This window comes from Drosophila pseudoobscura, chromosome 4 (assembly GCF_009870125.1).
Source record: "Drosophila pseudoobscura strain MV-25-SWS-2005 chromosome 4, UCI_Dpse_MV25, whole genome shotgun sequence".
Lineage (NCBI taxonomy): Eukaryota > Metazoa > Arthropoda > Insecta > Diptera > Drosophilidae > Drosophila > Drosophila pseudoobscura.
In genome coordinates this window covers 4,211,614-4,235,073 of record NC_046681.1, presented here as the reverse complement: position 1 = coordinate 4,235,073, position 23,460 = coordinate 4,211,614, and the positions used below count along the sequence as shown (strand labels likewise).

Here is a 23,460-nt window from a genome sequence, read left to right as displayed (position 1 = left end):
AGAAATCGAAATCAAAATCCAAACTCTACAAACAATTCAATTGCAATTATGCAATAAAGATTGGAAAAACCGAACCGAACCGAAAGAAACAAAACGAAACGAAACCATTTCTACGACTATATATGCGAATCCACATGTGGCCGTGTCCAGTCGAGAGACTGATCAAACGGGTCAGCGGGTGGTTGCTCTGGTGGTGGAGCACTGGAAGATACTCAAATACGAATACTTTATGGCGGGTTTCCTCTCCCTCTCTCCGTACCGAACTTTTCTTTCTCCATTCGAACGATGAAGGCGTTAAATGATGAGTTTCCCCAGTTTTTCGCCTGTTTCGGTTTCTGGTGTGAATTGTGCACACTGGGAGATGTGCGAAATGTACAACAGTTTCTCTAAGTGGGTTACATTTGATGAAGTTGTGTGCAGTGTGTGTGTGGCAGGTAGGGGAAAGAAGGAAGAGTCGAAAATTAAGTTGCCAACAGGTGGAGAATCTTAGCTGTCTTGAGGAGGATGCGGAATATTAGTTTTCCATCTGTCCAATGGGAGGAGTAAAGGGGAGGAGTATAGGAGATTTTATAGTTGAGTCTTACCCAAAGTAATAATAAGGATCATGCTTTTTCCATGCATTGATTGAGGATAAGTTGAACGTTTAGGTAGAAAATAAATGCCATGTAGATGCTTTCAAAATGAAACACGGTAGTGTCTTAGAAAGGAACCCATTTTTCAGCAGAAGTGCTCCTTATGAAGCTTCTGAACTTAAGCCCGAACAAAAACAGAAGCAAAACTGTCGCTTTTCATTGCCGAAATCAGCTAAAAATCCAAATCAATAGAGTGGGGGAAATTTGATATCTCATTCCGGATCCTGCCATCCCTCCTGCGACCTTCCTCTCGAGAGCGGGAGTCAGTCAAGTGTGCGGACTAGCCGCCAGCTAATTACCTAGAATTGTCACATCTAATTAAAACAAATTCAAGCGTCGCGAGGCAGGCGACACTCTCCTCTCCAGACACGCATTGTCGAGATAAATGCGAAATACGAAAATGCGAAAGTTCTCGTATTTTACCAACAAACTGGCAGGCAGGGTAGGGGCAATCGACGTGCAAAAACGGGTTTTCAGCACACATTCCATTAATTTCGGGCTTAGTCTAAGAAAAATGAGGAAAATTGCACTGCAGCTGGCAGTGGCTGTAGCTGTGGGGACAGGGACAGGGACAGGGACCAGACAAGCCCAGTAGCCACGCATGCCTGGGCGCATGAAAAACATAAGGAAAATGGTGAGGAAAATAATGAACCTGCATAAGAAATGACTTAATCGCTGGCGGCTTGTTAACCCCGGCCTCAGGCGCGACTCTAGCGATGCAAGTGGGCAGGGTCTTGCGGTACGGGTACGGGTACGGGTATGGGTACGCGTACGGCTACGGGGACTTTAAGTAGCTGCACAAATAAAGATTTACGGCAATTTACTTGAAGGCCTCAACCCATGACTGCTAGCCAATAATTTCCGAGGCCCCCAAATCGCGAATCGTTTGCAGATTATATGTCTGACTGACTCGGCTTGAAGAGTCAGGGAGAGAGAGAGAGAGAGAGGGAGCGGTGAAGACTGTCGATGGAAGGATGTGGGGGACCACCGTCAGCGCCTTTGAGGAATTGCATAATTATAGCATTTTCCGGCCGCCCAATGACTGCTTCATCCACATTCACGTCGGCCGGCCTAGGCTCCATCTAATTTGCTCAACATTCGCCATCCCCCCGCCATTAGGCCATGGATTGTTTGCATATAGTCTGGGAAATACTCTGGGAAAAGATACGGTTGGGTTCTATACTCTAAGAATCGGAATAAGACACATAGTGGATAGCCCTCTTGACCTGAATATGTGTAGATCTGATCCTCTTGGATACATTTTGATTGAATATTTTTGACCTTCTTCTCTAATAGATTCGATTTATTTATCCGTGTCCAGAGTATTTGATTTTCACCATCAGAAAGACAGATTTTCTCTGGCTTGTTTTTTCCGTTTTCTACCCCAAGGCTGGCACCGTTTAAGAGTCTCCATCTTCGTCTCCGTCTCCATCTCCATCTCCATCTCCGGTAGACCAGACAGAAGAGAAGGCAATATTTGTACATTGTAACTGCAAGATATTGATCTTGATTGTCAAGATCGCACACAGCATGCTCGGGGAGCCAGCTCTTAGACTCCGTCTAGTCGGGAGTTCAAGCAAGTTGCATTGTTTAACTTTGACTTTGACTTTGTGTCAGTTTATGCCTCTTTGGATAACAATCAGTGATCGTGGCTGCCTCTCGCCTCTCGCCACTCGCCACTCGCCTCTCGCTCTCACTGAGAGTGTGTTTGTGTGTCATTTGATTAATCGTGTGTGTCGTGGGCCATGGGAAAAGGAAAAGGGTTACCCGCTCCAGAGAGTGTGGAGCGTAGAAAGCAGCACTCATATGCAAATGCATATGCATATCGGTCTGACCAACCGCACTTGTACTGCTTGACTGGCACTCTTGTCTCGGCCGACTGATCCCCAGCTGCAAACTTTCAAACGAGAATCTTCCCGATTCAAGCACTTGAATCGTAACCAATTCAGAACGAGAATTCGCCAATTGTAAGTCCCTGATGATCTTTGGGAATGACAAATACAAGATGACCCGAATGATTAACAATTGAGATTTATGTGCCTGGCCCAGCTTTTGTGGGCGGTCCTCTGATCGATTCGAGTGTGATAGGATTGCGGAATTTTAAGCGATGGCTTGCATTGGAATACAAAGAATATCGACATGCGGAGTACATCAATTCAGTTCTGGGATTCGCATGGAAGGATCGTTGCAAGCATCACCGTTGCTTTGGATGATTATGTAGTTATGTGGGTTCGAAGACCATATAATGTTTTGATGATCCTCTCTTATAATATTCGTTGCCCTATTCCCAAGTTTGTTTTATTTATTTGGGTGTACGTTAATGATCATTGATCGTCACTCAACTCATGATCACATTTGCGATAGGATCACATTTATGATCACTCTCCTCGCAGAACGAAATCATAGGGTAGTCAAACTTCGAACTCCCGCAGGCTTCTCTCTACGTTTGGTATGCCAATTTGGGCTGTTCTTTTCTGTGGTTCGTTTGTGGTTTCTCTCTGGAGTTTTTGCTTGATCTTTGATCTACAATTTGAAACGCCGAGCCAGAGTTTTGCAGGGCGGCCGTTAGATCGAAACCGATGCGATCTGTTATTTAGGGAGTTAGAACTTGTTTTTTGTGAGCGGCACAACAAACTGGCTGAGAGATGGGATCGGGACTGGGACTGGGACTGACTGCGACTGGGACTACGTAGGAAAACAATGGCAAGGCGCCGCTTTCAAGTTCAATGCGATGCGAAACGATGACGGGGACAACGAAGACGAAGACGATGACGATGACGACTATCCCCCAGATCGATCGGGGAGCGAGCCTAATTGGGTCAGCCGGCCTTTGGATACAGAGCCATTTAATTGGATTACCGCCTTTTGATTATGTTTCTCTGTCCCTCTGCCTCTCCTTCCTCCTACTCAGTTCATTTTTTGGCAACACGCGCCTGTTCGCGTTCAGAGTTGAGTCATCATCGAGTGATCGTAAATAAAACTGGGCGTGAGTTTTGCAATTGCGGACCGAGACTCATTTGAATGCGCTATTGGTCGCGGGGCCAACCTATGTTTGTAGAAGGCATACACTCGAATTCCTAGCTTATCGGAGAGCAAACATTGTGAGGTCTCCCACTGCCTATCTTTCTCTGTCGCTGGCAGTGTGAAATGTAATTCTTCTAATGGAAAAACTCATCTTGTAAGTCCCTGGTGTCTTGTAAATGTTATCTGGGAGTTGGGCAAACAGAGTGGCAGAGAGACAAAAGGCAACTACTGTACAGATTTCCGGGGAAAGAAGAAAGAAGAGCAGCCCCGAAAGGGGGCCAGCTGCAGCTGCAATGGCTCCAGGTTGCAACTCTATTAGCATTCCCAGAACCAGAAACCAGCAAGTCGGAGCTCATCGGCTCATCCCATAAATCTGTTGGCTGCCTAGCCATGCAGACCATTAATCATCATGATGTCCAGGTCCAATCATCACTTGCTAGTCCAGCGGCTACCACTAAATGGACCTCTTGGGCGTCTGCTAATGAGTTATTGGGCTCTACGGCTCTACGGCTCTACGGCTCTGTGGCTCTGTGGCTTTGCGCAATCATTTCGGCTATTAGCAGTCCACTCACTGATTTTGTACTTTTAATTAGGCAGCTTTTATTGGAGGCGTCTATTCAGAGGGCAGGAGGCTGGACTTATGGAAAGCCATCTGCTGGTAATTACATATGTAAATCCATATAGGCAGAGGCGTCTTATATACGGCGATGGATGGGATGGGGCCCTGGGCAGCCACAAATCATAGACTGTGGACCTTCAAGCCAAACAAAAACCCACAAAAAGAGACACTTAAAGGGCACTTTAAAGTTAAAGGCTTAGTTGGAAAAGTAATTTGAATTCGTGCGTTGTTTACTTCAAAAAATCCAGACTCGAGGGAATCCATTAAAAGTTTAACAAGTTTGGAAATCTACTAATTATATTTTGTCTCTTTGCCCACAAAATATTGCAACTGTCGAGGATACTTTGTAGTAAAATTATAATTTTGGGATATTCTCACACACTTTTGAAGCGTTTTTTAAAACAATTTACACTCTTTCCGAATAATTTCACTTGCTGATTTTTTCACAGTAACACAAACAAACTTTTCTTCGACATACAGATTAATAGTAATCAAATAGTGGGCGTGTCAAGATCGAAGAGATCTCTCGCTGAGATCAGCGATGAGCGATCAGCGATCAGCGATCATCAAATCAATTTTCTTTCTTTGCATTGCAAATTATTCGTTATCAACATTGGTAGATCGACGACGACGAGGACTACGCGCCACGATCGCGTTGCACAAATCAACATAATTGCCCCCGACTCGACTCGACTCGACTCGCCTCTGACTACGACTCCAAGTGGAGTGAAGCGCCAGTCACGTAGCGTCCGCGGCGCGTGCGTCGCAAATCAAGTGCAAAAATAGATCAATCAAGCAATCAATCCATCCAATGGCCCGCGAGTACCCGTGGCAAATGAAAAGGTTTTTGTCGGCTCTGCGGTTCTGCTTCCCGTACGTGCGGCGCGAACCGGGGAAATCAATCGAAATTCGCCCAAATCAATGTCGACATTTTATTGCTGATGTGATGCGATTTTGCATTGCATTGCCATTTCCTCAGAAGTGCATACCACACAATAAAACAGAACACAGTAAGAAGAAATATGCTTTTCCTCCTCTCCGGCCTTCGCCTTTCGTTTATTTCGTTTGTTTCTGCACTCGAACCCGACTTCGACAGTTTCCCACACAAGCCCGTTATACGATCGCGATCGCGAGCGATTTCCATGAATCCAGCCGCCTCGTCTCGTTGCAACTGAACTGGCTGCCAGGTCCAACCAACTCGGGGCCGGCCCCATGACCACTTGCAACATGTTCGAAGCGGGATCACTTCTGGGCCGCAACCCTGTCCAACCGCCAGGTTGGCAGCATTTGTTTGTGGATGGAGCAACATTTGTTGGTTGCGGTTCTTTCTTACGCACTACCTTTGGATGGGTCTGTTGTTTGATGACGAGTCACGGCCTGCTGGACCCTCGCAAAAGATTTGCGAGCAGAGCAGGTGCTTCATTTGTCTTTATCCTGTAGTGGAACCAGAACCACTTGCAACTGGCATATTTTCTTGGGGCATGCTTCATGGTCTATCAAACGATTTTCATAACACACCGCATATTCATGTGAACGATTATATGCCATCTATTGGTATGAAGCAAGTTGCTTAAGAAATTAATAATTCAGAATAGTCAGTATTTTTTTAGAAGCTTTTTATTCTTTTTGGGGAAAGGGTAAGGGAAAGAAGTTTGTGTGCATTTGTAATTTGCTTTTTTTCCTCTAAAGGTATCAGAGCTTTCCCAGAACCGCTCACAGCATTCTCTAAAAAATATTGTCTTTGGGTTAGAGGATTTCGACAAATTTATATATTCTAACCCTAAAAAAATTTATCTTTGATGTTCCTGACTCCTGCCAAAATTATTGGCACGGCAGAAGTCAACCACGAGAATCCTGACATAAGCGAACTCACGGCGGAGGATCAATATTGATTGGCCTGGTTTTAGGTATGCTGGAAAGTATACAATTTGGTTCATACCAATGCAGACATGAATGTAGAGTTATTGGAAATTGCTCTTGTTGAATTTTCTAGAGAATTTTACAGGGGTTGGGGTCATTTTCCAGGAGGACAATGCACCAATCCACACCCCACGTAAAAGTAGAAATCGGTCGGGGTCAACCGGACTAAAACCCAATTTAATTTCTTAGGGGAATCCAGCCAGGAAGATATGTATATGAGAATGGTAGCCAGACATTAATCGAATAGTAGTATTAAATTGGCCCTGAAACTCCTTAAATCTTGCAAACTGAATTTAAAACTGGATTTACCAAATCTCAAAGAAGAAAAAAAAAGGAAAATTTAATAATCATTAAATATTTAGTAATCCTAAAATATATGCTAAAATGCTTAGTAATACTTAATATTTGGTATTTCTTAAAGTGTAATATCCTCCTTTTTCTGAGGAAGATTTTCCACTGGAACTATTGGCTGATAAAGTGGCATATGAAAAGGTTTTCGATAGGAACTTTTATGTTTGCCCATCCGATTCATGGAAAGGCTTAATCTTCCTTTTATCATCTCAACTCTATGCCGTACATCGCCCTCAAAATATGATGTCTGCACCTGCAGCCCACCTAATTTCTTATCGGATGAGGCAGATCGTCTCTTTCCCCCTCTGAGATGTGATGCAATGGAAAGAGAAAAGGAAAATCAGAAGCAGAAGAATCTAAGGCTGAGGCTGAGGCTGCAAAGCAAAGCAAAGCAAACTCTAACAAGAAACCGACACAAGGAAAACATCTTGCAATTTTTCCATAATCAGCCAGTGAGGTGAGCTACAAATAGCTTTTGGGTTGTCTGCATATGGGCACCGCACCTTGCTACCAGCAGCGGCAGCTTAGCGGCTCCTACTCCGAGGCCGACTCTGACTCCGACTCGGACTATGAGTCCAAGACCAAGACTCATAGCAATCCGCGCCAGACATGGCCAGACTGGCGGGCAGTGAGATCTGGCCTACGACTGGCTGGGCCTTTTACACTTGGACGAAAGAAACATTCCATGTCACAGACGCAGTTATTTATGCGCTTCAGACGGTACAGAGTGGAAAGACAGACAGCGGGACAGCGGGACTGGCAGACTGCCGGACTGCCGGCAGTTTTGCTGACATTGTCACATGAACATGTCGCGTTAACCTTTCGTTGGCCAAAACCGAAATCGCGCAGCAGGGGCCGGTCTATGGAGAGCTATAAGCTTTATGCATGTGAAATCTAACACAAAACTTATTATTCTTCTCTACGGACACAACTGTCAATATTTTAATTGCCAAGACTCTGGGCAAAAAATATGCAGCCGGTTCGAGAGTCCGAAGACGAGTCCGAGTCTGAGTACGAGTACGAGTACGAGTACGAGTCCGACTGCGAGTCGACTCAGAGTCCGCTGCGTGTGTCCGCATTCTGTGCACAGAGAGCAGCAGGAAAATTATTTCTCTTTCCTTTCTTCTCCTTCTCCTTCTCCTCAGCCTGCGCCTTCTCCTTCACCAACTTGTGCTTCGATCATCTGCTGGCTGGCTGGCTACTTTTTCCAATAAAGCAAATCGTCTTGGAAACGTGCCAGGCATTTTAAAAGCAAATCGATCCGATCCGATCCGATCCGAGCTGCTCCTCGGCTGTTCGGCAAAGTGGTGCACATGTGGCTCGCTCGTCGGGTTTCGTAACCTTTTTGTCACAAATTAGTTAGGCCGGTCTAAGTGAGCTATAAAAGTGTCAAAAGCAGAATGCATACCGAAATACCAACAAAACCGAATCGCCGAAACCCGCTCTAAATTATGGCCCATAATCGACGAGTGTCGCATAATGAAAAGCTTGGGATTAAAATTTTCCGATTTCTATTCCATCGAATTGTTGCAGACAACGCAGAAAACTTAATTAGCCATGAACAAAATTACGTATGCACAATACACAATGCACATAGGGCCTAGAAGACAGACCCCACAGACTGGCACTGGCACTGGCACTGCGACTGCATTGGTAGGGTGTGCCTGTGCCTTGTACGATGGTTCCAGAAGTGGTTTCGATGAGGAAAGGCCATTGCCTTTGGTAGATGGCAACACGTGCTGAAGTGCAGACGAAAATAAAGCTCTTTGTAGATCTTATCTCGCCACCAAACCAAAATTACAATGGAAACAATTAAAATCCATAAGAAAGGGCCTTAAAGAGGGACAGGGGACTGCGATCTGAAATCATTGCCATAGAATGGGCTGCTTTGGGTTGGGTTGGGGGTGATATTTCAAAGAAACAAGGTCACATGTTGGCTATCGAGGGCGTCGGAAGCCAAGCATTTAAATAGGTTTCAATAAATTGGTTCATGTATTTTAAAATAGCGCACTTTATGAGCAAAGTGGAATGTACACGTACATACATGGCATTCCAAATCCATGATGATTGTTTATTGAAGTGTACTGGAAGGATCTGATCGCCCTATGATGATCGTTCAGAAAAGAGTAACAAGTTTGTGTTTTAATTTGGAAGAAGAAACCACTTAAGAGACTTTCTGTCGCCTTAGCTTCTTGGCACCCGCCTCTCTGAGTGTTGTCGTCACACTCAAACCCACAAGCCCACAAGCCCACAAAATTCCACTCTGACACTCTGCCACTGTGACACTCGCATACATAGGTACATATACATATGTACGTACAGTAAATCCCATAAGCCTATAACATCAAAGAAACAATAAGTAAATGCAAAGATTTAAATCAGCCACAGATTTGTTATGGCCTCGCAGGAATGGTTAAGGAAAAGCCAAAGAAAAAGATGGAAAAAGATGGAGAAAAATGGAAAAAAAGAAAAAATCTTTAGTTAGAAACAGGAAATCCTACACACCGATTTCGGAGCTGTGGAGCAAATTATCAAAACGCCAACATCTTTTTGACAAACTGCAAACTGAGCCCCGTCCGGGCCGCCGCTATCCCGTCGATCGCCAAGATCCCCCTGGTGGTCCGACACACATTTCCCATTGCTTATTGGAGAAGAGCGGACGAGTCGAGGAGTCGCGTTTAAGACAACTTTTCTCTGATTTGTTGCGATCGCAATCGGCCATGGAGTTCGACTGGATGGGATGGGATGGGATGGTTCTGGGATGGGATGGAACTGGGATGGAACTGGGATGGAACCACCTCGCGCAGAACCACCTTTCAGTTACCTGCGGTCCTGCTCGTAGAGTTTCGGGTCCATTACAATTACATGGCTCGTTTGGGAGATCAGCTTGACGATTGACGTCTCTCGCTGTAATTTTTCATGCAATGATCTTTTCTTTTATGGCGTCTCTCCGGCTCTCGGTCGCCATTCAACGCATCGTTGACCTATTGAACCATAATGCCGGAGCGCATGGGGAACGACTCGTCGTCGTTGCAGTTGCGGTTGCAGTTGCACATGTGCCGCACAAGGATCGGCGACCGTCCGCCGCTCCAAGCAACCCTTTCTCCATCCGCTGCCCTCCTCGCTCACTCACTCACTCTCTGGCAGTCACGTTTCGTTGTTTGGTGTTTGGCCACTTAGAACCTGTTCTTGCCGCTACTTTTCTCGCATGAATCATTATTTGCTGAGCTAAGCCCAAGCTGGAGCCGGGAGGATTTCGGTCGGCCAGACAGCTGCAAGTTTGGCCACTTGGGACCCTCTGGGTGCAGCCGAAGCCTCCTCGTTTGCGATCACTAGTGATTGATACTATTTATTGGTTGTTTTGGCTACGCCAGCTGAATGGACATGGACTGCCTCGCTGCCTGTCTGCCTGGCTGCCAGGCTCCTCGTACGCATGGCTCTCAGCAGGGTTGTCAGGTGGTTTGAATACGAGAAGAGAGAAATACATATGTACTCTGCATCGCTGCCTTGTAGGTGTTCTCATCTCCATCACCATTCAAAAGCCCTCCAAAGGCCTATTTCCATTCAATCTTCACCGAAAGCGCTAACTGATGAAAGAATTTCACCAGCGGCTGTCGTTGCCACTTTTTTCTCTTTTCAATTTCTAACTTTACGGCCAGCTGCCCCGACGGAGATCTCGTTGTTCAAGGTGCGCTAGGCCCCACCAGGCACTATTATAGATTGCACTAGTGTGCAGCACTCGTACTCCCATGCCTATCTGGATACACGTATCCGCGTATCAGCGCATCCCCGTACGCCCGTATCCCCGTATCCCTGTATCCGGCGTGGAGCGTGCGAAAAAGTGGGCGTCCCCAGGTTAGCGCAATCTTCGACCTTTTGATCTTGTTTCTGCACCAAGTATTTTCCTCTTTCCCCCACCTTTTGGTGTTTTTTTGGCCATAGGCAGGCTAAACTTTTTGCTGGTTGCAACTGTTGCACTGCCGCAGCAACTGTTGCAACTTCCTTTGCGTGTCAAGTGCAAATGCATTAAATTTTGACGTTGACCAAATGTTGTTGTTGGCTGTTACCTCTCTCCCTGCTGCCTCTTGCCGTTTAGCTGGTGTTGCCCCAGCTGGGGCAGCTGTCGTCTTGATTTTAATTGATTTTTTCAGCTTGTTGCAGTTGGCGGCAAAATCTTTGTTTTAGCGATAGAGAGAAGAGAGCGTAAGGTTATGGGGAAAGTTATTCGGAGTTACTGGCAGTACCTGGATGGCCACCCATGCTGATCGATCGGACACACCATAAAGAAATACTTAAGTTTTAAATGTCTATTAGATGTTACGACGGAAATATTGGTTAGATCCAAAAAAGTTAGACAGCAGACACGCGTACCCTTGCACATAAAATAGGGCCTCGTCGATCGCTGATCTAGACCCATCTCAAGTAAGCAATTTGGTAGGAGTATTCCGTAACCATACCTCGTTGCATTCAACTGAAACAATGGGACAATACACTCATTATAGGCTCGTTCTAACATCTTTAATTTTAAGATTTATAGAGACCAAATGTACGTGTTTTCAGCTCCCACAGCTGACAATCCACCAAAACGGCCCATCAATATCCATTGATTGCCAGCATTGCCGCCCTTCTCCCCACTCGACGGATCTATGGGGTCTGTCATCATTGAAATTAGCAATTTTGTTTAATTGCAATTTACGTTTATTGAGCAAACAACGATTTCCGCTGGCGGTGCGATGCGGTGCCAACTGTTAAATGAATTACCTGATGATCCTCGCCGTTTGCGTTGTTAATTGCAGCTGTGATTTACGTTGTCGAGTGTCAATTGCACGCAAGGAGGAGTGGTTCGTGGCTCCGGAGAGGAGTACCAGTACCACTTACAAACCCACATTGATTAAACGCCTCGGATTGGCGCGGGCTTGCGTGCAGCCTGACCGAACCGATCAGCCGTCTCGTAGTCATGAGAAATGGTGATTGATTGAACGCATTTGGGGAAAGTCCGTGGGGTGGGAACGCCCACAAAAATAAAACCACGATACTCTCTCCCCAAAATGCATTTACTATCTAAATGGACTTGACATGTTCAGCGGTCACCGGAGAACCAGCGAGCCAGAGTCCCGATGCAGTCCCGATATAACGAGTAGTATAAAACTAATGGCTCAGCGAAGCATTCAACTCGCGCGAGTTGTGTACCAAAAGTAATTACCCCAGTATTTTCGGTCCAATTTTACGATATTTTAATGTGTGTGGCATGCGTGGAGTGGAAATGGTGCGGGGTGCGTTGTAATAACCGTAAAATGTGAGCTGGAAACGAGTTGGATGCGCCTCGGTTCTCTGGATGACTCAAGCTCTCTTTTACGAGGTGTTCAAATTTTAATCAAGAATTCTAACGGTGATGCGGAGATGGTTTCGGTGAAGTTTTCTCAAAAGCCCAACTTTACGCTTAACCAAATGCATCACTACTAAGTTTTAGCAAATTTGCATCTATCTTTAAAGACAGATCACAAAATATTATCCACATCAGAGCTCTGCAAAAAGAGCCAACCGAATTCATTCGGTGGAGTTCGGTACTTGTATCCGATTGGTTCGATCAGTTATGACTCTCCCAAAACGTATTGAATGACTGAAAAATTCGGTTTTTCTTCCTCGCTCACTCTCCGAAAACAATTGCATTGCTAAAATGGTTGTTCTTCACTTTGGGAACTCTATTTAGAAAAAATAAAGCAAAAGGATTACAAAGAAATTCTTGTAAAAAGGAGCCATGCTCGAGTCCCATGAAAATACAATCCAGATTCTTATCAAAACTTAGCTAACGTAGATTACTTCCTAGATTTTTAGAATAATATTTACTATTGCAGTCGAAAATACTACACCAACACACACACACATCTATGAGAACCTCAAGCTGATAAAGAAAGCTGTCCCCTGACTTGACAGTAATTGCCTGGCGTGATATACATATTTTCTGGGGACCACACCGAGATCTGAGCAACTCTTTGGGAATATGACAGCTGACCACGAGATATGCATTGTGTGTTTTCGCAACAATGTAGCCAACTCTTGGACTCCAGTCCCAGTCCCAGTCCCAGTCTCCGGTCGAGGCCTGGCCTCCATCTCGTCCTCCTCCTTCTCCCTCATAGGAAATGTTGGCAACTTTATCAAGAGCACAATTTAAATGTCCAGTTGATGACGTGTCGTGTCTGTTTGTCTCCAGGAGGTTGGCGTTGTCGCTGTGGCTCTGCCTCTACCTCTGCCTCTGTGTCTGTCTCTGTCTCTTTCTGTGTCTATGGCTGTGGATCTATGGATCTGTAGATGCAGATGGTGTTGCTGGTGTTGCCAAGACTGATTACTGGAGCAGCAGCTGGCATAAAAGGCCCAGACCGAGCCACGAAACGGAAGTGCAGCAGTCTAAACAAATTCAGCTCGATCTGCGACGGCGAGTGCATGGGAAGTGCTAATCGTCCAGAGCACGGAACACGAACAAAATGCATCGAATGGCCATCAAAATACCCGAAGGGAGGCAGCCCATTCAGAGGGGGAGTGGGCTGGAAGGAAAGGGAAATGTTGCGAAATGCAGTTCTATTTGTGTACGTTGTATGATTTCCATCGCTCCGATTTTGCAGTTCCTATTTGGAGATTATTATATGGGTCTGTGAGGGAGAAGTGCTAGAGAATGTTAGAGAGCCTTGTGCCGGAAGTGAAGGGATTCCCACTATCCTTGAATATTATTCATAAAGTTGAACGACGTGCGGTTCAGAGCTATTAATGATTCACAGATCTATCATCACATATACACATGCACAGAGCAACAGAGCAACAGAGATACAGATACACAGATACTCAGAGTCAGGCAATTGGACGCGAAGAAAGGGGGCCAACGCTCGTTAGCTGCACACCTCATTCAGTGGCCTATGCAAAAGGGCCCGACTGAGTCTCCAGGGTAACAAGATCATTAACGTGCCACATGCCGCTGACGGTCAAAATTCAAAGACGCTACAGTAGCCAAAGTGGCAGCCACAGCTGCAGCAGAAGAAGCCAGAGCAGAAGGCGAAGGAGAAGGAGAATCTGGGGGCTCCATAAATAAAAAGGAATCTCTCGTCGACTGCTTTTGGGACTGGGAATCAGCGGTTGGCAGCTGAAATTATGACTGAACTGAAGATCGAGCAGGCAGGGTCGAGGAAAGCATTAGCAACAGGTTGCGGCACTGGAGGAAGCCGGGGAAAGCCGAAAAGGCGAGCGGTCGAGGCAACGTGGCGCTTTTTATGGCTCCGAACGCGGTGCGACGGGTCGCTTTTTGTTGTGCACCGCCTGGGGAGGTTAGTCACACATGCGCGGTGATAATTCAACGCGGCACACCGTGGCAACAGCATCAGGGGCAACATTAAATGGTAGCAGCAACAGTAAGCAGTGAGCAGTGAGCAGTGAACAGGGAACAGTGAATAGTGAATCCACCGCTAGCAACATGTTACCGGTGTCTTGTTAGTTGTGCGGCAAAAATCGTGACAAAGTGCTGCCATTGTTAGCCGCAAATGAAGAAAATGCCATTGTGGAAAAGTCTATGCGCGAAAAACAATTGCCAGGCCTTGTTGCTGCTTGAGCTGCTGCCGTGAAAATGCTCGGCGCACGTTTTGTAATCAATCAATGTGCTGTTACTCGTAGAAGCCACAAAACCCAAGAGCAAGGCGAAAATATTTTCGGCAATGTTTTTGGGCAAAACCGAAAAGTCCAACGGGCTGTCATTCAGATTAGAGAAGGTTGAACACGGACCCACATATGACAGGACTGAGGAACGATCAGAATGGGACAGGGAAAAGGCCAGGCTAAAGTTGGAGAAAGTGCGGAACATTTTGCTTGATCCGCCGAGGAAAGTTTTCGTTGGAAAGCAGGGAGGTATAACGTATTATGGTACATACGTATGTATATCCCGTCCATCCCCTACTATATGGAATGGCAGAGATACGTCTGATTAATAAACATAAGCTAGAACAAGTCAGGCCTGTTCAATAGATGGGGATTTCTACTGCACACACTGTAACTTCAATAAGGTCTTATAGGGTTATACGTGGCACTTGGACAAATTTCCCAAGGGGCAGAAAGGGGAAAAGAGCCCATAAAGAGCCCTCACACACCCAATGAATCGCTTTGTCATGTCACTGACACTCAATTTTCCTCACCAACAGCCAGGCGATTTCCACCTTCTGGAGAACGGACTGTTTACGAGCAGCTAAAAGTCACACCAGCCCGCCTCTCACCTTCTGGTGGAGTTCTACGAGTATTTAGACAAGTCTCGCACCTGCCTCTCACTTCTTTGCTTCCTTACTTGCTTCAATGCACTCGTGCTCGCAGGCACCTCAGACCCCTCAGGTGTGTGTGTGTTGGGAAAAGTGAACTGAGATTCGGCTCTTGTGACTCCCATTGAGCAAATCTGTATGCCGTAAAGTATCTAAATATTGGACAATTAAAATGGACAGCGAACGGAATTTGATTTCCATGAATGGAGTGCAATTCAATTTGTGTGGATTTTACGAGAATTGAATCCTCTCCCCTTGCCTCTTGCCTCTTGCCCCTAGCCCCTCTCCGCTACCACCAGGCTAATTTTATGGCCAACTAATTTTTATGAACCGCCAAGGCAGAGACTCGGCCCACAGTCCACAGCCTCCGCGCAGAGTCTCCGGGCCTGACCCTAATGAACCGACATGGGGCGACTGCCACATCGACTCCAGTCGATCGGTGCGGCGCTCGCCCATCCGCGGGACGCCCCAGCCGCAGCCGCAGCCGCAGCCGCAATATATGTTGCAATACAAACTCTTGAAAAGTTTATTGACTGGAAATAATTTATTAATTATTTTGTGCCTTTTAATGGCATTTGCCTATGCCTGCGCCTGATCTGAGTTTCATTCACATATATTTTTTGTTGGAAATATTATTGTCTAATTAATATTTTCCTCGAGCTTCAAAGATTAGCTTTTTATGGCTTAGCTGGGTGGCATTTTCAAATGGATTGTTCGACTCGAGCGATCGTTTTGTAATCGTACTATAAAGCGGAGTCAAAAAGCTGATAATCAGGAAATCAATATATTTTATTTTTTGAAAATAATGCAAATGATGCGAAGTGTCAAGTGACAAGCCAGAAGGCGTCTATTAATGGTGCCCGGTGGGTGGGAGCGGTCTGTACTGGAATGTTTTTGAGTATCTGTTCTATGTAGTAGCCTTTTAATATTTCTGAAGCCATTAGTGGAGTCTCTGCTTCTTCTCTCTGCCTTCCACCCACGCAATCAAGCTGAAATGAAAACATTGCATGCTCCGCACGCTTCCCTCAACAACAACGAAAATAGCGAAAATTTTCTTCCCAAACATGTGGCCGGCTATAAATCTCTGCCTTTGTCTTACCCAATTCCCAATTCCAGCCGGAGCCGCGCTACATAGATTTGCACTCGAAAAGTCGAGAAGTCGAGAAGTCGAAAAGTCTGCGGAGCATGCGCGACGAAGAACATTTGTAGGAGCAATTAAAATCACACCACGACCAAAATGGAGAAGCAGACGACGACGACGGCGACGACGACGACATGGACGTTGGCGATAGAGAAAACATGGCAACAGGCCAGTAGAAGATATAGATACACAGGAGGCGAAAGTCTGGGCCATAAATTAGAAAATCAAAATGCCAGGTTGCCTTGTCCTTGTTCCTGTCCCCCGCATTGCCGGAAAACTCTTTTCGATAATGACCCGGCTACAGTTTCAGAGCCAATGTATTGCATGACTGGATCTGTAGAGGGTACTAGTATCCCCAATTCCTCATATGTACATATATTCCTCATTAGCAGAAACACATGAATCCGCCTGAATGACTTTGCATACCCTTCGTTTTGCTGCAGTTTGCCAAGAACATCTGAAAGGCTGCTTGCCTCAAGATATTGTCTTCTTTTGGCTGGCAATGAATTTAGTTGTTGCCTGGCCTGGCTTCGAATGGGCTTCGAATTGTTAACAAATTGTCATTTGACAATTACACTTTGTTGGCCACATTCATTAGTGTCAATGTTTCGGTTTGCATGCTTCCGCTACCGTTAGCCAGACGATTTATGTCACATTTGTTTGGAAATTATATGAGATTTATTGCCCCGAGGATCCTCTTGCCCCATTTCGAGTGATGCGTTGACAGATCCAACTGCAACGAGAGTGGAGCGCCACAAGCCACAAGCCACAAGCAGTAGTTGGTGCTCCATTTTGTCCATTTAGACGCTTCTTGATTACCTTGGAGTCCGGAGTCCGTCTTGGCTTGTCTTGTCTATAAAGCAGCTTTTTCTCTGCCAGTTTTTCAGCCTCATCATGAAAAAGATACTGCGCCAGTTGCCATTTTTTTTTTCTTTTTTTTGTGACTTTGCTACGAGTATAATTTTGTTGTAATTGTCTGGCCTAGTTGAGAAGCCAGGCATTTCAAATTGTTTGCAGATGTTGGAAGAGTTTTATTTTGGTTTGCAAATTTCCTGGAAATGTTTCGGCTGAAAACTCTTCCCTTAATCTGCTAATCTCCCCAAAATAGCCTTCAGATCTCTTTATGGCACCGACAATGCCACCGCAAAATTTACTCTCAAATTGAACGAGTATAACTTCATTTGGCTGCGATTGTTTCAGCCAAGACCCCGCTGGAGCCACCTTCAGGGGAGCACCGAAACCACAACAAACGCAACCGCATCCACATGGGGGATGGGGATGGGGATCCACATCCACATCCACATCCACAAAATGCAATTAATTGTCAAGTTATTTAACACAAATATTTGAAATTGTTTCGCTAATCAGCTTGCCGCTACGGAAAGGGGGCAAAGTCAAAGTGGAAACCGAAGTGGATTTTTGTTTGCCATTTTTTCCTCTGTATGTGTTTTTTTTGTTTTTGGTTTTTGGTGGGTCTGTTTAGGAGTCTGGGGCCCGAGAGCATTCCGATGTCCATAAAAATGTCAACGCAGCCAACAACAACGGCCACATGAAAATATGCCGCTTGGCTCGAATTGCCAAAGTGGCTAGGCCCGGCTGGGCTTGGTCTTAAAACTGGACACCGCACTATCGGCCATCGTGGCTCCATGCAGTCTGTGCCAGACTCTCAGTCGGACTCTGAGTTTGTGTGTTGTGGTGTGGAGTCTGTGGCCGACTCGAGAAACACAGAAGTGTGTCTGTTTTCGATGTGGCTCGGTGAGCGGCAAATGGAACTGATTACAAAATATGACCAGCGGCTAAATGTATCTCGTAGCCTGCTGCTTAATTTCTCAGATAGCTGCACAATTTTATGCGTGGGCTATAAATTTGCACCAGGCTTAGGCCCCAGACGCACGTGCTACTGTTGGTAATGGTAATAGTTGCTGTTCCCCTAGAGCTTTTGTTTCTCGCTAATGACCAAGTGCCTGTCTGTCGGTCTGTCTGTCGATCTGTCTGTCTATAGGTAGGCTATAGTGTCAGAGTTGGAGGAGCGGAGAGGAGTGCTTGTAAGGCAGCGACAAGAGAATTATTTTTATTTTTCTTCCCCCAAAAGTGTACTTTCTAATTACAAGAAAAAAAGCTTTCCCACCTGCAGCTGGGTTTGCCAGCGTGGGTGCTTTTGGCCATTGACTCTTCTCCCTGGCCTTCACTGCCAGGGTCTCCAAGTTCTTGTCTTTCCTTTTGGCAGATTTTCTGATGCATCGATAAGAGACATCGACATCGCTTCGACAGAGGGAAAGACTCGAAACTGGCTTTGGCTACCATTTGCCATTTTCCTGGTGGTTTCTCACTGACTTAGTATCTATTCGCACAGAAGTCCAAGATTTATGACCCCCGTCAGTGCCGGAACCATTTGAGTGGAGCTGCCAGTGGCTGTCAAACTGTGCCACGAAAATCCACATCTCTGAAATATATGTTTCCACTAAGTATTACGAGAGGTTTTTCCACGTAAGAGTCTTGATGTTTTGACCCAAAACGTTCGTCCATCGTCCATCGGTAGACAAACAGCAACGACAGACAGCCTGCAACATGTTGCAAAATACGGCAACAACAATCTTTGGTGGTCGGTCTCCTCCCAGGTTTTTGGCGTGTCTTTCGACACTTTTTGACCTGTTCCAGGGAAGTCTCGTTATTCATTTGGTTCGATCGGGTGGGGCGTGAGGCGTGAGGCGTGGGGTGGGGCGTGGAAGGTGGGGTGGTGCTGGGTGGAGTGTGCTTGGAGATGGCTGCTGTGGGGCTGTGGCCAGGCTATTTGCATAACTTTTTGACATTTATGCTCTGTCATAACTTAGATTTCTTGGCCATTGGCTATAAATCAATTCGTTGTTGTCGCTCGAGAGCACATTCTATAGATTGTGTGTTTTGACTGGAGTTATGGTTATGGAGGCTTTAAGCATAACTAATTTTCAAAATCCTAAAAGTAGACTTTATGGCAGTTTATCAGTGATTCTTGTTACTTACTAACCTCACACCGAGAGATGTGTATCTCTTCCTGGAGTTTCCAACTTCCTTTGAAAATCAATTATGTTCAAAACACACTCCCCCACCACACACACAAAAGTCAAGTAGCCCGAACTCAACCAAAGTCTTAGATGGTAGCCCATAAAATACGCAGAGTGGCTGCCGACAAATGGAAATGGTCGTACAGCAAAAGGCCGAGGCTACAAGATACGAGTATTCGCATAGCCAAAGGGTAGGGAGAGGAGCGGAAGAGGGAGGGAGGAAACCTGAAGCATAAAGATATGACAGACAAACAATTAGAAAACAGAAAAGCCAGGTGTAAAAACCACAGAAGCACTCGCCTGCAAGCATAAAATTGAATAAAAAGAAAATGTTATGCAATCCGAGTTCTTGTTCAAGTACAACTCAATGAAAACACGAAGCCATCTTCATGGCATTACTTCAGGCTGGCTGCCGCTTTTGGTTCACAAAACACCAAAGCAGCAAAGCACCAAAGCACCAAAGCACCAAAGCACCAAATGGTTATTCGAGAAGAGCCGTCTTCCATGGCGGCGGCGGCGGCGGCGGAGACGGCTTTCTGCCCATTGTCCGTTCTGTAAATGGTGTTAAAAATGATGAAAAAGCCGACTTCAAGGAGAACCAGCTACCATAGAGTATCCCATTACAATGGGCCTGTAATGGGCCTGTAATGCATTTTGAATGATAGATGAGTGGAATTTGAAGCAATGAAGACTTGAGGTAAAATGGTAATTCTGTTGCCTAATGCTTGGATTATGTAAAACGGAGATATTTCGAGATGATACCGTGATTTTAGGCAGTTGAGAAATGTTTTTCAATAGTAATTAAAGCATAAATTACATTCACGATCCCATGCTCCACTTAATTCTGCCGAAAAAAGTTCAAGAACAACGCAACCGATCCTCGAAACCTGTGTGTTCCACTTTGTGCCGTAGAAGCAGATGCATCGATGATCCCACCGAGAACTTGACTGATTTGTGCATTAGGCTCTTTAAATTGGGGCCAATAAAGAGCACCATATCACCATCTCGTTTCCATCTGCCTTCGAATGTAGAGCACAAATTCAATTATGTTTTCCAAGTTATTGATGGACCCGACCCGCACATCTGTTCTTCATTGGTGCACCCGATTTATCAGAAGGAGAGCGTGCTCATTCTGAGGCATTTCTTTGTTCTTAGGCGCTTGGCGCGGTTAAATGAATGGTAGGTAATCTTAGGTACTTACCCTCGCAGGCCACCGTGGAGTCGTCTGCTGGATCGTCGGTCTCTGCGACCAGCTCCCAGTCGGCATCGTCTTGCGCCAGTCGCAGGGCAGCCAGATCCTCCAGCTGCTGGGCATCTACGTTCATGCCAAAGAATCCATCCTGGCACTCGTGGCACTTGACACCAATGACGCCCACCTTGCACTGGCATTGACCCGTCCGTGGGTCGCACGTGTCAGGGACAGCAGTGCCCAGGGGATCGCAGCTGCAGGGCGGACAGCGGAGGTCCACATGGGCAAAGCCCGTATCGCAATCGTCGCACTTCTGTCCGGCGAATCGGGGCTTGCACAGGCACTGGCCATCCGTGCTGTCGCACAGACCACTCTCCGATCCTTCGGCATGGCAGAGGCAGGGCTCGCATCCGACGGCAGGATCTCCCCAGTAGCCCAACTTGCAGCGCTCACAGTGCCAGCCCTCAGTGTTTCCCTTGCAGGTAATGCAGGCGCCGGTGGTCACGTTGCACGGTCCGCCGGCGCAGTCGCAGCGCTGGCAGCTGCTGCCTATCTGAAGGGGATCCCCAAAGTACCCGTCGTCGCACACCTGGCAGTGGTCGCCGGTGAACCCTTCTGGGCACTGCGTGCAAATGTATTCGGCGTGCTCGATCAGCTCGAACTGCGGATTCAGATCCATGTAGTTGTAGCTCTTCAGCTGGCAGCTGGGCGAGAAGTTGTTCGAGTCCTCGGGCAACGGACAAGCACAACGTTTGCAGTCGTGAGGCGTTCCCTGGAGGGGGTTCCCGTAAAATCCAAGCTGGCAACGCTCACAGCTGGAAAAGAAAAGTATGCTTAATAATAATATAAAATCATAAAAGAGGATATGTATGTAGACAAATAATATTTTAGATATTAATAACCGTTCAAAATCATTTTAATGCATTTGCGTTGCCACATCATTGAAAGTTGTTAGAACATCGTTGTTTAGTTGGAAGTGTTGCCACATCATTGAAAATCGTATGCAAGAGCTTTAAAGCTCTAAGCTTATACTGCACTTTTCGCGGTGAGTTATCAAGTTCAAGAACCTTGCATGGTTTGTGCCTTGGCTAAAGGTGGAAAATCGATTTGAAAACTTACCGTTCGCCAAATGTGTTGTGCATACAATCGCCGCAGTTTCCGCTCTGCAGGTCGCAGGAGTTCGAGTGGCCGTTGCAGGGACAGGGGATGCACTTGCTCATCAGCTGGTGCTCCGTGGAGTTCTCGTAGATACGTTTATAGCCGAAGGCACAGCCCTCGCAGGAGAGTCCCGTGTAGCCGGCAGGACACAGGCACTGCTCTACCTGCGTAGAAGCCTGGGCACCGAGCTCCACGCCGCCGGAGTAGATGACAGCCCGCACAAGCGAGGTCTCCACCTGGTCGGTGTGGAAGGCGGCGCGGATGAGCATGGCGTCAAGGGAAACGAGAACCGAGAGGAACTGGGACCGGGTCACCGCCTCCCCATGATATTCCCCTCCCTCGGTTCGCCTTAATCTGGTCTTGATGTCTTTGATGGCGGGCGGCACATGGTACCAGCCCTCCTCCGTTAGGGTCACATTCAGGCTGGCCTCCAGGCCCACGAAGGAGTCATCGGCATAGCCAATCTTCAGTCCGTTTTTGCCGCACAAGATCACATTGGGACCCGTCGAGGACTTTCCCGAGGTGTCGCCCCGCATCACAACCCACGAGAGCAGTAGCTGGAGTCTGGCCCCGTAGCTGGTCAATCGATTGCCCAAGTATCCCAAGGGTGCCTGCCAGTAGATGGCCTCCAGTTCGTCCGGTTCATTGCCAAAGGTCAGGCCCTTCTCCGCATCGACCGATATTGGAAACCACTGCTTCCTCTGTATGTCCGTGAGCTTCCAATCGTTAAGGGTCTCGAAGGCCAGTGTCTGCAGCTTGGCACTGTGACAGGTATCGGAGACACCGGAGCACCAGCAGCTGGAGCAGCCGAGTGGGTTCCGATCGCTCAAATCAAAGTACCCGGGAGCGCACTCGGAGCAGGTCTCCCCCTCCACATTGAGCTTGCACTGACATTTGCCGGAGCAGGAGCCGTCGGAGGAGAGGGTTCCCCTCTCATCACACTCGCACGGCTTGCACTCCTCTCCGTAGTAGCCGGGAGCGCACTCCTGGCACTGGTTGCCCTGGAAGCCCTCCAGGCAATTGCAGCGGCCGCCCTCGGGATGACAGCTGCCGGTGGAACGGATGGGATCGCAGCTGCACGCCACACATGGTTCCGTGAGGCCAGAGCCCAGTTCCCTGTAGTATCCGCTCTCGCAGAACTCACACTCATTACCGGCCGTGTGGTTCGCGCAGCCCTGGCAGATGCCCTTGTCCAGGAAGGGGTCGTATGAGCAGCTTTCCGCGTGGCCGTGGCACTGGCAGATCTCGCACTCTTCGCTTAGTCGGTAGGGTCGATCCTGGAAAAGGGGGCAGCATTCCTCGCACTGGACTCCACAGGCATTGTGTTGGCAGACGCACTGCACCACCGGGCTACCCGGCGCCTCCTGCGTTCGATCCGAGTGTCCGTGGCAGTCCAGTCGGGCACTCACCCGTAGCTGCTTGAGGGAGTAGAAGCTGCGCTTTTCCAGCGACGGCGAGTCGAGCAGCCAGTCCACGCTGTTGTCCAGATTCGCGGTGGAGTGCATTCCCTGCAGACGAATCCTCATGTAGCGAGCGGTAATGAACTGCATGAGCTCTGGGCTCTGGTCCATGGCCCCCGGACGATTCTTCAGGAGGGACACATGCAGCTCTCCGTTCTCCAGGGGCAGAGGCTTCGAGAACTGCGTGGAACATATGACCTCGGTGTCGTTCTGGAAAACGTATTTGCCGTTCTGTCCGGATAGACTCCAGCGACGCCTGCAGTCCGCATCACTCAGGCCAAAGTACTGCCAGGGCTCGTAGTCGACGCCATCCAGGGACTTTTCGAGTATCCACGAGGCTGGTCGGGGCGAATTCGCCGACTTGAGCATCACAAAGAAGACTTGATAGGTCTGAAAACAGAAATGGTAGATGGGAAATGAATATATTACTTTTGTATAAGAGTGTATTAACGCCTGAGGCGATCTTTTTCATTAAATATTTCATTAAATATTAAACTTATTTATTTAAAGTACTCGCTAGAAGGTTCTCACTCCATGAACCAAATAGGTTCCCTACTCTTAAGTATATACTATGGAACAGATATGTGAAATAGAAGCCGAAACTCTGTTAAAGAAAAAGGAAGAACTCGATCCAGAA

The 23,460-nt window shown here is 47.0% G+C and overlaps 1 protein-coding gene across 3 annotated transcripts in view; it reads right to left on the bottom strand.

The window, feature by feature from the left end:
• The window catches only part of wb (wing blister), a 76,336-nt gene that overhangs the window by 26,457 nt on the left and 26,419 nt on the right, over positions 1 to 23,460 (bottom strand). For 2 of the 3 annotated variants that reach the window (XM_015181305.2, XM_001356167.4), the window contains exons 3-4: positions 21,325 to 23,213; positions 20,218 to 21,020 (exon numbers count right to left, since the gene is read on the bottom strand). In XM_015181305.2, coding sequence (XP_015036791.2) covers positions 20,218 to 21,020; positions 21,325 to 23,213 — 2,692 coding nt within the window. Of the gene's footprint in view, positions 1 to 4,657; positions 4,839 to 20,217; positions 21,021 to 21,324; positions 23,214 to 23,460 lie in introns of those variants that run through there. The other variant, XM_015181306.2, reaches the window with a different exon arrangement.